Below are 14,231 nucleotides of genomic sequence, written 5' to 3' on the forward strand. Positions count from 1 at the left end.
AGTTTTCAGGATTGTCTGTGAGAACAAGGAGGTCCCTGAGGATTGGCAAACAGGAATAATCATCCCAATTTTCAAGAAAGGCAATAAAGTGTTGAAGAACTACAGGGGAATTCCTCTGATATCCCATGTTGCTAAGATAATGGAGAGAATACTGGAAAGTAGAATAAGGTTGAGTGTTGAAAATCAGATACAGGAAAATCAGTTTGGTTTCAGAAGTGGAAGGTAAACAATAAAGCCCATTTTCATTATGAGACAACTAATGGAAAAGCAATGGGAGTATGAGAATGGTATAGTGATGACATTAATTGACATTGAAAAGGCATATGACAGTGTCCCCAGGATTAAAGTTTGGGACAGTCTGGTGCAAAAAGGAATTGGACAGGGAATAATAAAAATGATCATGGCAGTGTACAAGGAATGTTGTAGTTGCATGTAAACACAAGTTGGCAGGAAAAGTTGGTTCAAAATCAATAGTGGGCTGAGACAGGTAAGTGTTCTAACCCCAATCCTGTTTACAATAGTAATGGATGACGTCATGAGAACAGCAAAAGCAAGAGGAAGAGAAATGAACATCATGTTATTTACAGATGATATTGTGATTTGGGGAGAAGAGTACATGAAGGTTCAAGAACAGTTGGATGTGGTGAATGAGAAGATCGAAGAATGTGGATTGAAAATAAATGTAGAAAAGTTTAAAACTCTTGTTATGACGAGATGGAGAAAGAAGGGAAAGGTCAGATTAGACTTGCAGACAAGGCCGTGGAAGTAGTGGAGACATTCAAATACCTGGGGAGTGAATTAATCGAGACTGCTCGACTGGATGCTGAGATTAGTAAGATGATTTAAGCTGGAAGCTGTTTCTATCATACTGTAAGAAAAATTTATGGGACAAAGATGTGCCAATGAAGCAAAGGAAACTATGTACAAGATGTATTAGGTACCCATAACAACTTACGGAGCAGAAACTTCGACAATGACTAAGAAGGATGAGAGTCTAATACAGGCAGCCGAAATGAAGTTCTTCAGGAGTATGATACAGAAGAGTGGAAGAGATAAAATAAGGAATGAGAAAATCCAGAAAGAAATTGGAGTGGAAAAAATGAATGATAGAATAGAGAAGAGCTGACTAAGATGGTTTGGTCACATAAAGCAAATGAGTGATGAAAGAATGCCAAAAAGGTGATGGAATTGCAAATGCAAGGAAGGAGAGGTCGTGGACGACCACGATTGAGATGGAAGGACACAATCCAACGCAGTATTACAGAAAGAAACCTGGACTGGGACGCAGTGTTGGAGGAGGAGTGGTGGAAAGACGAAGAAAGTGGAGGGGAACCATATTTGCCCCTGCCTGCTGGATAAAGAGAAATGATGATGAGTGTAGGCCTATATGGTGCTACTGTGGCAGGTAAATTATTTTGTGTACATGCATCAAGGTGTCCCAGTTTTTTAAAATCTGGCATCCCTATGAAAAAGCATCTAGCAGTGTCTATGAAAATTCTTATAGTTCGTGTATAGTTAAGACTACAGATGGTACAGGGAGATGTTTGATAAATTTCCAACTTGTTTGAAATTATTTAAGAAAACTAGGTAAAGAACTGTTATGGAATCTGCCACCTGGGGGACAGCCTTAAATGCAAATCGATGGTGATTGAACTTAGGTATGTAACGTTCACTGAAGACATGAAGTTGCGCAAATTCAAATATGAGACATCCTATAGAAACATTTTCAACTTATTTCAAACATTGTGTATGCATATTTTTCACACTCTTTTTATGTACTCTTGTTGGGAACTTCTATTTAAAGATTGGGGTTGCAAAAGTAAATATAGTAACCTCTGTTATAATTTTCAGGTCTGACAGCTGATGCCAGAATCTTGATCAATCGAGCACAAATAGAATGTCAGTCCCACAAACTGACAGTGGAGGATCCTGTCACACTTGAGTATATAACAAGATATATAGCTGGTAAGATTATTAGTTATCTTGTTATCTTTACCTGTGTATGACACTTTTATTTGTCTCTTTATATCAATCTACTAAGTATCAACAGATTTTCAGTGTGTTGTTCAGTTGAAGATTGTGTTTCAGTCTAGCTACAAAAATTTTCAGTCACATGTTGAACTCTCAAACATGAAAAGTCTTGCTTTGCATAATCCAATAAAAAGTAATTTGGGGGGAAAATAAATAGAAAATAACACTTTGTTAAAGCCTCACAATTCTCCTTCCCCCTTCCACTACACCCCTCTGCACAAGGAGTCCTGCAATCAGCAGGCGAGCAATTCAGTCACTGAACGTTTAGCACTCTGCAAAGGGTGTAAAATTTTCAACAAAAAATTATTTTGCTGTGGTACTTCAGTTGAAAATGACCATGGTTATACATACATACAAACAACTTCAGTGTTATGCCTTTCAGTGTTCAGTCTGCAAGCCTCTTTGAATTTACTAAATACCATACCAAGTCTCATCAAAATCTAAGTGTGACACTTCTAACATTTCCTTTGTTAGTCCAGCGATGATCATCATCACTGTGTCCCCTTTGATGCAATCCAGCCAACATGCTGTTGGCCTTCCAGTTTTTTTGCCACCCACCATTATTATTATTATTGCAGGGAGGTATTTGTCATTACAGTGGAACCTCGATTCTCCGTTTTTGGAGGAACTACAAAAAAAAAAAAAAAACGTACAACACTGGAGAACAAAAAAATCCGGGAACGAATGAACCATCAACAATTTGGCTAAACATCACAAAATGAAATATGTATATTTATAATCTTACAAATGCCCCTAAACTAAACCAAACCAAACTACAGCCCCAATGGGCCTTCCACCTACCAAGCGACCGCCCTTGGTCCAAAGGCCTGCAGATTACCAGGTGATGCATGGTCAGTGCGACGAATCCTCTCAGCCATTATTCCTGGCTCTCTAGACCGGGGTTGCCATATCACCATTAAATAGCTCCTCAGTTAAAGGTAATCAGTCGTAGAATGACTGAACCTCGAATCTGCCCTCATATCCAGGTAAAAATGCCTCACCTGGCCAGTAATCAAACCCGGGCTCTCTGGGTGAGAGGCAGGCAAGTTAGACCGCGGGGCTGGCTTCAAAAGTTAACTACCGGTTCGCGACTTAAACTTTACATTCACTTTTACCGGAAAATCTTCGTCAAATTCCTTTGAAAACTTCTTTCAGTTCAGCAACTTTGATCAGCAAACTATTCGAAAAATTAACGCTCGTAACGCCAAGCCAAACAACAATTGACCACAAGTACTTTTTAATTCTCTAAGCTAATGAAATAAAGCACATTAGATACAAAAGCATCCAACATGATGGCAAAATCATATTTTAAAAATCTTCCATTGTAATTTGAGCACCGGTATACTGTTCCTAGTCAGTTTATGGAAATCTTGTACCGCGTAAATTAGGCCTACATCAAATTTTAAAGGTTATGTTGAACTCGAGAATATGGTTTCGAATGTAAGTATCAATCCTCAAGTTCTCAAATGCATTATATTCAATTCTGCCCGTCACTAATCACAATCAAATTAGAAAGAGAAAAATATCATTACCACTTGCAAAATTACGATTATTCGCGACCTTGAGCTCAGATGGAATGTGCACTCGCTGTACAAGTTGGTACAATTGCAAAATTATAACTTTTTTTATATGTAACGTGCGCAAATAAAACGACTGCGGTTTTTTATAACATTTTAACACAAAATGTGAAATTCCCAGTCTTATATTAAGGACTAAAACATTAGTAGGCTATCCTTAAACATCCCATGGCTTTATGTATGTAAGGTGCAACATCTGTTCTGGTCTCGATAGCATAATCGTATATGATAATTTGTGTTACTTAAGAAGGTGCAGTTTCGATTCCTGCCTGAAAGTGCAGTGACTATACAGTGCCCCGAGGGAAATACCGAAAACCTGTTGGGCGATACACTCGAAAAAAGTAAAAAAATAAAAAATAAATATATTACCCTGGACATAATGTAGACGTTTTGCAAGTACGAACATTTGACGAAACTCGTTCCGTCTTCAGATAGAGCTGTCGAAATGCGCTCCGTCTCCTTTCAATTGTTGTGGGCACTCTCTGCTTTATGATTTCCGAGGATTCTCCAAACAATACTATCTAAATGTGATGCTAAGATGATCCCTTATACAGATTCACCGCCGATCACTTTTCCACAGTTCAGTACTTCCTCATATCACCGCAGTGACGGGACGTCAACACCAAGATCCGTAAGTATCCTGTAGCCGTCCTTTCGTAAGATAAGTTTCTTGAAAAACAAGTGATCGAGGATTTAACGTTGATGGGACTGAAATTTCTGGATTGTTGATTCGGGAAATCGTGTCTTCGAGGAACGGGTTTTGCAGGATTTTTACAACGTGATCTAATTAGGATGCTCGCGGGACCACTTAATTTGAACAAATAATATGGGAACATGTAGTTTCCGGGAACGTATAATTGAGGTTCTACTGTACTTGGTAAATGTAGAATAGCTTTTGTTTTACTATACTGCCTTCCAAGGAGATTCTGGATTTGACTTGGTTCAAGATTTTTTCATTACTAGTACTGTCTTAATATTATTACTAAACATTAAATTATTTCTGTGTTCCTGAACAAAATTTGTTCCTCAAATATTGTATCTATACCGAAAATCTGTGCACCCTAATTTTAGAAGGGGGAATTCATTAAAAATAAGAACATAGGCTTAATTTATGTTTTATTCACAAGAAATAAATCCTGCTCAAAATATAAGTACTGTATGTGTTTAAAAACAACACGACTTCATCTTCGTCTTCATCCATAATCTGTGGATGCTGTTGTAGCTGTAACCGGCATTCTACAAAAATATATGCCCATCGTTGATCGGTTAATTTTTGTACAACTGCTACAGTAGCCTAATGCCATTTATCAGAGATGAGTGACAGTAGATGAAATGTGGTGTTCCTCAATTAACAATAGTTTAATTTAATTTCGTGTGGTTATTTCTAGCAGAGTGCACCCCTTGTAAGGAAGACCCTCCAGTGAGGGTGGGCGGCATCTGCCATGTGTAGGTAACTGTGTGTTATTGTGGTGGAGTATAGTGTTGCGTGAGTTGCAGGGATGTTGGGGACAGCAGAAACACCCAGACCCCGGGCCATTGGAATTAACCAATGAAGGCTAAAATCCCTGACCTGTCCGGGAATCAAACCCAGGACCCTCTGAACCGAAGGTCATTACGTTGACCTTTCAGCCAACGAGTCGGACAACAATAATATAGTCAGTGTAATATTACTATTACCGGGTGAGTTGGCCGTGCGGTTAGGGCCACGCGGCTGTGAGCTTGCATCCTGGAGATAGTGGGTTCGAATCTCACTGGCGGCAGCTCTGAAGATGGTTTTCCGTGGTTTCCCATTTTCACACCAGGCAAATGCTGGGGCTGTACGTTAATTAAGGCCTCGGCCACTTCTCACTTCTAGGCCTTTCCTATCCCTTCGTCGCCATAACACCTATCTGTGTCGGTGCGACGTAAAGCCACTAGATAAAAAAAAAAGGGTACCCAGAAGACATGCCTTACCTTCTTTCTCTTGTGAATTTTCTTATTGGCCTCCCGACTGGCCAATATTAGGGTAATCAGTGTCTTAGGGTATCTTCAGTTTCCCTCCATCTTTGTGATTCCTTTCTCCCTCATTCTTTGAGTGGTCATTTCTTCATGTTTTCCTTGTCATCTTCCTGATCATTAGGAATCTAATTGTACCTTATAAAAGCAGTCGCTACTGCAAAAACCGCAGTCATCTTCTGGATCGATGTAACACTGAATTCTTCCATACTTATGTAGGAGAGACAGTCTAATTTAATGATTGCAACTGACCATCTCAGCATCTTTCTCTCCATGACAGACGACGCTCTGCATCTTTCGTATTTGGCCAACATCCTATGCCATAGAGTGCAACATGGGTATAGATGCTTTAGTTTCTTGTGATCTTTCAACCTGCGATCATTTGTTTACTTTTCCGTGGTTCTGGCTTGGCAAACCCAGGCTGCATTAATCCCCGTGTTGTCACTTGCTCTTATTTCTTGTACAGTAGACATCCGCTGTAGCGAGTACAGCATATAACGAGAACCATGTTATAACGTCATTTTTTGTCTGTCCCTTCAAAATTCCTAGATTAAACTGTGTATTATTCTTCGGTTACAGCGAGAGTCCTATCACTGAGACATCCATTATTACGAGCGATTAAGCATTAGAGATGGGAGTTACATATCATAACATGATAATGTATCCTGTTCCATCAGAGTTAGCTGTTCCACAAATTTATGTTCCAGCGGAGACCCTAATACAAAATGAACTGTTTCAGTGACCCAAGGGAAGGGCAGGGAATTTCAGATTGGCTAATAGATATTAGAAAGCATAGCAGCTCACTTTAAGCATAGTCCTGCGCAGGCGCGAACAACTATTTTGTAACTGTTTAGAGGCAGTTGTTGGGAATTCGATATGAACAGATAAAGACTATACTACTTTCAAGAGTGACATATCTTGGTACATCCTGCTCTCTGAGCGGTAGCCATCTTGTAAATAATGTAGTTGAATAAAACGGTGTGCAACGCAAGGTATACATAACTTATTCCCCATCTATTCACAACATTTACTTTGGTGCTGAAACCCGGGAGCATTTCAGTTCAATATACGTACCACATACTCACGAGAAGACAGGTATTGCGCAGTTTTACACGAATATATGATGTGAAGTGCAGTGAATGAAGTGCCCTTGGAAACCATCACTAGACCTCATGAAAGAAGACGGCCATTGACGGAAATTACCAACGGATGAGTATACCTTTTACACTACAATACTTGGCAAATATTTTGAGGAATATGGAAGGTTGGCATAAACATTTTGAAGTTTTCGCATGACTGATAGAAATTGTTTGCTAACTATAAACTTCATAACCTATCGTCATAATGGATAGTCATTTTGCATGTCATTTGTTATCAAATAACTACCACACTAGGCACTTCCAACAGCATGTTTGTGACACGTGCTGCCATCTAGCAGCAACAACTCAACTACGTTGTATTACACGAGGAGACTCTTTGGACTTCAAGAGAAGGATGCACTCTGCGGGCCACTACGGTGTACTACTCACGTAAACAATAGACCCAGCGACCGAGCAGCTGTCAATCAGGATTTACTACACGGCCATTATGGCAACTACAGAAGGGACCGCCACTCGATCTGCTGACTCGACCGCAACAATTCACAACTTGAAAAGAAAGAGAACTAGAGAAAGGAATAACGTTACTCGGTTCCTCACGGCTATTGACAGCTTCACGAGAGACACATCTATTAATGATTACCAGTATTACCGAGACCGACTCCAGGGATCTTTATCACATTTAACGCAACTGGATGACTCAATTCATGATCTTCTGTCAGATTCAGAGTTTAATTCTGACGTACCTACCTGCGATGATTATATTGACAAAGCAAAACGTGGAATTCAAAAGGCTAGTTTGGAGATAGAAAATAAACTGTCCACTACCACTACGGAACTGGCATTGAACATTACCCCCACTCCTACGTCTGGCGCAACAATGACTCATACTGTTAAGCTTCCAACTATTAGACTACAACCATTCGCAGGCGACGTAGAAACTTGGATGCCCTTCTGGGAACAATTTGAATCGTCTGTAGATAAAAACCCCACCCTCTCGACAATAAGCAAGCACATTTTCCTGCGCAGCTACCTCGAGGGAGAGCCTAAGATGGTTGTCGACGGTATTGCTGTGACTGCATCTATGTACGAAGACACAAAAAAAAATACTAATGGCACGGTACGGAAGTAAAAGTAGAATTATTCAGGCGCACATTGATTATTTGGAAGAAATTAAACCCATAACACTTGTTTCGCCTGAATCACTGAATTCTACCTACATAGAATGTAACCAGTGCATCTGTTCATTACAGGCCCTAGGCGAAAATGTCAACGGATATGGACGAATGCTAGCTCCAAAAATTCTCCGAGCCTTTCCTGACGACATTTGTACTCGGTGGATAATTCATTCCAAACGAAACGAGATCCTGGAGTCTAACATCATACAATTAATGGATTTTCTAGGAGAAGTGGAAGGCGCTCTTGTTACACAGAAGATTCGAGGAGAGCCCCTAAACTCTAGTAGTGTCTTACCAACTACAGCCGCATTTCAAGTTCATTCTAGAACAAAGGGGCCCACAAAAAACACTAAACAATCTAATGATCCATTCTGCATATTCTGCGAAAAACGCGGTCATTGGGGTCAAGACTGAAGGATGATAACTACCATACACGATCGTATCCAGAAACTGAAGTCAAATAACCATTGTTTTCTTTGTTTAAATCGTGGGCACACCATTTCAAAGTGCAGCAAGAAAGGTAAAGCACAGTGTACCAACTGTAAGAAATCACACCATAGGGCAATCTGTGACGAGAATGAGAAGACTTTATCTACTCCGCCTTCTCAAACTGCTGTAGGAAGGGTAAATGTTATGTCCCCTGGTTTTACTTATTTGCAAACAGCTCAGGTATGGATTACTGGTCCAACGGGTTTAAGTAGACTCACTCGCTGTGTTCTCGATGCAGGCAGGCAGTCAGTCAAGCTTTGTCGCCAAATCGCTGGTAGATGATCTTCAGCTGGAGGTAATCAGGCAACAAGAACTAACTGTATGTGCATTTGAGTCAAACCCAATGACTTCAAACAAGCGGAAACTTGTTCGATTTAATTTGAAAGGAATCTGGACGAACACTACTATTTCTGCTTTCGAAAGTTCTCACGTTCTCTTGCCGCAGCCATGTGTTCCGCAAGACGTCACAGTATTGGCACACGCTCGGAAGCTACAGTTGGCAAATCCTGAAACCCCCTCACATGAAGACCTGCCCGTTGAAATCCTTATCGGTAGTGATCACTACTGGAAAATAATTAGACAGTCCATGACTGCATATCTCCCCATCACTTGTACTGGTTCCTTCCACAGTTGGCTGGATCCTCAGCGGAGACAGATCCGGAATGCACGCGTACCCAGCCACTGTCAATCATATCAACTTGAAGCAGTCGTCTTTCCACTCGGATGACGAGTTCAGAAGATTTTGGGACCTGGAGACTATTGGCATCACTGCTGAACAAGAACGCCCACTGAACAACAAGGAGTCAAGATATCTTGAGGAATTGAGATCATCTTTTCACATCAAAGATAAGCGACGTGTAGTCTCTTTACCGAAGAAGCGAGATATCCTCGAACTACCCCATAACCTACAGAATGGAGAAGCTCGCTTGAAGAACCTTCAGAGGAGACTACAAAACAATGACTACTTCAACCAGATGTACTGCCTCTAGATGTTGAGCTACATCCAGAAACAACAAGTGGAAGAAGTGGATACTACGAGAGTGACTGACGTCATGTTCTACCTCCCACATCAAGCCGTAAAGAAAGAGAAGTGTGGGACGACCAAGTGGAGAATAATTTTCGATGCCTCGGCTCATCAGGCTAATGCACCCTCTCTGAATGACATGCTCTAAATGGGACCTAATCTCTTTGCCAGAGACCCTCGCCATTCTCCTGCGTTTCAGACTTTACCGACGTGCAGTCACCACGGATATACAACAGCCATTCCTTCAGCTAGTCCTCGATGAGAAAGACAGAGACCTTACCAGATTTCTGTGGTACAGAGTGACTCAGGACGAAGGAGGACACTATCACACTACGAATGACATCGTTATGTACCATTTCGCTCGGCTTCCCTTTGGCCTAACATGCAGCCCATTCCTACTCTCTGCAACTATCAGGGAACATGCTGACAAACACCGACTAGCATTTCCAAACACTGCACCATTGATCAACAGCAACACCTTCATGGACGACATCCTTATTGAAACGAGTGATGACATCAAAGTGATCACGATTTACTATGAACTCACCGCCTTGATGAAGATCATTAGCCTTCCCCTCGCAAAATGGGCTACTAATTCGGATGAGCTGCGGGACATCTGGAAGGCAGAAGGAAGAGACAGTATACTACAGACCCAAGTTTTAGGCATGAACTGGTGCACTTCAAGCGATTGTTTTTCGATAAATACGGACGAAATGCTGCGCAAAGTTTCAGATGGACCAACGACCAAATGACAGATTTTGAAGATTGCGAGCAGCTTTTACAACCCACTTGGCTTGTTAACGCCGGTATCCCTCATCGGGAAGCGAATATTTCATTATACTTGGTGTCGAGGTGTTCACTGGAATGAACTGTTACCTTCCGATCTTGCTGCTCAGTGACAAATATGGATATCAACTCTCTCTTCTCTCTCACAAGTACGCATACCTCGTTGGGTTCATATCTCAAGCGAGGTAGATACCCAGATCCACTTCTTTTGTGACACTTCTCAGCGAGCCTGCGGGGCAGCCCTGTACATCCGTACAGCTAATGAGGGTGCTGTACAAGTTCACTTAGCCTGCAGTGAATCAAGACTAGCTCCAGTGAAGAAAGTAACCCTACCACACCGTGAACTCCTAGCAGCGTTAGTAGGAGCACGACTTCTACGATATTACAGCAAACCAACTGACTGTGACGTCTCTCAAGCAATCTTATGGACAGATTCTACTGTGACCTTAGGTTGGGTACGTGGTAATCCAGATCAATGGAAGACCTTTGTCTGTAACCGCATGATTGAGATCCAATCTTATACAACACCATCACAATGGCGACACTGCCCAGGATCTGACAACCCTGCAGATCACCTATCTCGTGGAGTTTCGGCAGATCAGATACAGTTCCTAAACATATGGTGGCATGGGCCATCTTGGTTAACAAAGGCAGATTCTTACTGGCCTTGAAATCTGCTGTTAACTTCACCACTTTCAGAGACGAAGAGCACTGCCCAGCAGGTCTTCCACGTGGATTTGCCGTTGCCCATAATTAACTGCACAAGATTCAGTTCTTATGTACGCCTCTTGCGGGTCACTACTTGGGTACTTCGCCTGGCACGTGTCTTTTGTCACAAAGACCATGAAACTGGAGAACTTACTGCTAAAGAACTTAATGCCGCATGGAACTACTGGATACAGGCCACCCAAATCGATTGCTTTCCTGCTGAACTGCAAGCGCTGCAAACCAACGCCCCTCTTCCAGAAGGATCCAAACTACGTTGCTGCAATCCCTTTCTGGAAAATGGAATCCTGAGGCTTGGTGGACGACTAGAAAATGCTGAACTTACCCACGAGCAGCGTCATTCCATAATTCTTGATGGCGATCACCACTTTACGCAATTGCTGATTAGGGATACGCACATTCGCCTCCACCATCTGGGAGTGCGAATAGTTCTGTCAGAACTCCGAACAAACTTCTGGATACTACGAGCACGCCGCGTCATTAAGAAGATCCTACACCGCTGCCTACCTTGCAAAATGGCCCGAGGCATCGCTGGACAAGCAATTGAGGCACAACTTCCACCGCAGCGAGTCATTCCACAGAAAGCATTTGCGGTAACAGGTATTGATTTTGCCGGACCATTATACGTAAAGGAAGCGCACGCCGCACAAAAATGCTACATTGTCCTTTTCACATGTGACGACAAGAGCACTTCATTTAGAATTATGCCAAGATCTCAGCACCGACAAGTTTATACAGGCACTACAGAGGTTTGTGGCAAGACGTGGCATTTCTCACACTATCTACTCTGACAACGTCCAGACGTTTCATTGTGCAAACAGAGAACTGTCAGATCTATGGACAACGATCTCGCATGCAAAGACTCACCCGTATCTATCACAGCGTAGCATCGTGTGGAAGTTTATCGCACCATGCGCGGCTTGTTGGGGAGGCTGGTGGGAAAGGATGATTGGCTCCACCAAGTGATGTCTGAGGAAGACTCTGGGATGATCCTCAGTAGATCAAGACAGTTTGCAGATGGTACTGACATCTATAGAAGCTGCGCTGAACTCCACACCACTGACCAAGGATGACGACGTAGACGTCCTTACTCCAGCACATTTCCGCGTCGGCGGAAAACTCACTGCACTACACTCTGGACCTGAACCCCAGGCAAACTCTCCCATTAAAGAATTCAGGCTCCAGCAGCAATTGGCGGATCATTTCTGGAAACGATGGAATAAAGAGTACCTATTGCGACTGCAAAACTTCCACGAAGTACGACGCCCAAGAGGAACACGCCCTGTCGTCAGAGTAGGAGACATCGTCCTTTTGCAGGAAGATCACCGACCACGTCACATGTGGAATAAAGCCCGTGTCGTGGAGTTACGCCATGGACGAGATGGACACGCCCGGACAGTTGTGCTCTCCAGGACGAACGGGGCTCGCATTGTCAGGCCTCTTCAGCTAGTCATACCTCTGGAGGTTGACCAGGGTGGGGAGGATGTTGGGAATTCGATATGAACAGATAAAGACTATACTACTTTCAAGAGTGACATATCTTTGTACATCCTGCTCTCTGAGCGGTAGCCATCTTGTAAATAATGTAGTTGAATAAAACAGTGTGCAGCGCAAGGTATATGTAACTTATTCCCCATCTATTCACAACAGCAGTACTTATATTTCTACCCTGTTACTTGCTGGCCAGTTACAGATATTCTTTGTTATTTGAAGTGCTTTGTAATAGGCTTACTGGTGGTAATATAGTAGCATAGTTCCTCGAAACAGTTTCGCATCGTCTTCCCACTTTACATCTCGTGTTTTACTCTGTGTTGTGGACAATGAGCAAAAGACCCTATATGATTTATGTGGACAAAAACTCAATTACTGGGAAACGGTTTCTTAGAAATGCGTTAGAAGAAGGTACCCAATAATGATAATAACAATAAAAGATAATTTAAAAAAATTCTACTGGTTAGAAATGCGTTAGAAGAAGGTACCTAATAATAATAACAATAATAATAATAATAACAAAGGATAATTTTAAAAAATTCTACAGGTTTATCTAATTCTGATAATGTACATGGTACTCAAATATCAGGTCCTGAAAAGCCATCGCAAGTGCCATCAAGTGTATCTGTCCCTCCTGGAACTTTGTCATCGACTTCAACCTGTCGGGCAGTGCAGCAACAGCTGCCATCATAATTTTTTATCAGTACAAAAGAAAAGGAGTGATATACAGAAAAAAAGAGGCACTGGACAAGTCACTTACACAGTTGTTTATCACATATTCTGAAGCTTCTTCTATGGCTTACATGAAGATTTTGGATCCTTTTACACTGGATTCACAGAGCGAGTTAGTTATGCTCTTTCTGTCATGTAGCTGTTAGCTTGTATTCGGAAGGTGGTGGGTTTGAAGCCTACTGTTGGCAGCCCTGAAGATGGTTTTTTTGTGGTTTCCCAATTTTTACACCAAGCAAACGCTGGGACTGTTCCTCAGTTAAGGCTACGATTGATTCCGTCCTAGTCCTGTACTATCCTATCCCATCGTCACCATAAGATCAGTAAAAAATACAAATAGCGAATAAAATATATACAAAAACTGGATTAAACTCTGCTTACATCTTGCTTGATATGAAGACTATTTCCTCATCTCTCATTCGGGCAGCATCTGAAGTGTATATGACACTCGTTTGTCAACATATTTTATAATACCGAGTCCCAGTGTCTGTTTAACTACAGTTCCGTGGACATGTAGGAATACGCAGAGCTACGTAGCAGTTACGGTTCGTTTTATAAACTAAGGTTTCGAAGTATTAGTTCTCGGAATGTGAATGGGTCATTGCAAACATTTTCTAGGAATAGTTAAGAATGGGATTGACAAGGTGGCGAGAGGGACAGCGAGAGAGAAGAAAGCGAGATGAAGATACAGTACTGCAATTTATATTGTACGTACTTACTAAGGTGCAGTTAGAGGCTACAAGAGGCAGCAGGTGTATTGAATGTTCCTCCCAAAAGTTGCCCTGCAACTTGTATTATATTACTTTTATATCCTAATACTCCAATGTAATACTACAGTCTAATGGATACACAGAAACATGATACTACAAAGTATTTGTCCGACCCCTATTAAGCATGCATGATTTTTTCCGTTACTGATATGTAGGGAGCGGATTTTTATGTAATTACATTTTTTTTGGCGTAAGTTTTAACGCAAGTTACGAAGTTCATTATTCCTATTGTGCATCCCCAAGTGTAAAAACTGAATCTTATTTCACATAAAAACACATATTTTCACATTTAAAAAATGTAAATACATATTTTAAGAAAATCTATAATAAGCACATAA

The 14,231-nt window shown here is 41.6% G+C and overlaps 1 protein-coding gene across 1 annotated transcript in view; it reads left to right on the plus strand.

Moving 5' to 3' along the window:
• The window catches only part of Prosalpha4 (proteasome alpha4 subunit), a 112,792-nt gene that overhangs the window by 9,793 nt on the left and 88,768 nt on the right, over window positions 1-14,231 (plus strand). Inside the window, exon 3 of the mRNA XM_067150668.1 lies at window positions 1,852-1,965. Within this exon, the coding sequence (XP_067006769.1) occupies window positions 1,852-1,965 (114 nt within the window). The remainder of the gene's footprint in view (window positions 1-1,851; window positions 1,966-14,231) is intronic.

Source organism: Anabrus simplex, chromosome 7, assembly GCF_040414725.1.
Source record: "Anabrus simplex isolate iqAnaSimp1 chromosome 7, ASM4041472v1, whole genome shotgun sequence".
NCBI classification, from domain to species: Eukaryota; Metazoa; Arthropoda; class Insecta; order Orthoptera; family Tettigoniidae; genus Anabrus; species Anabrus simplex.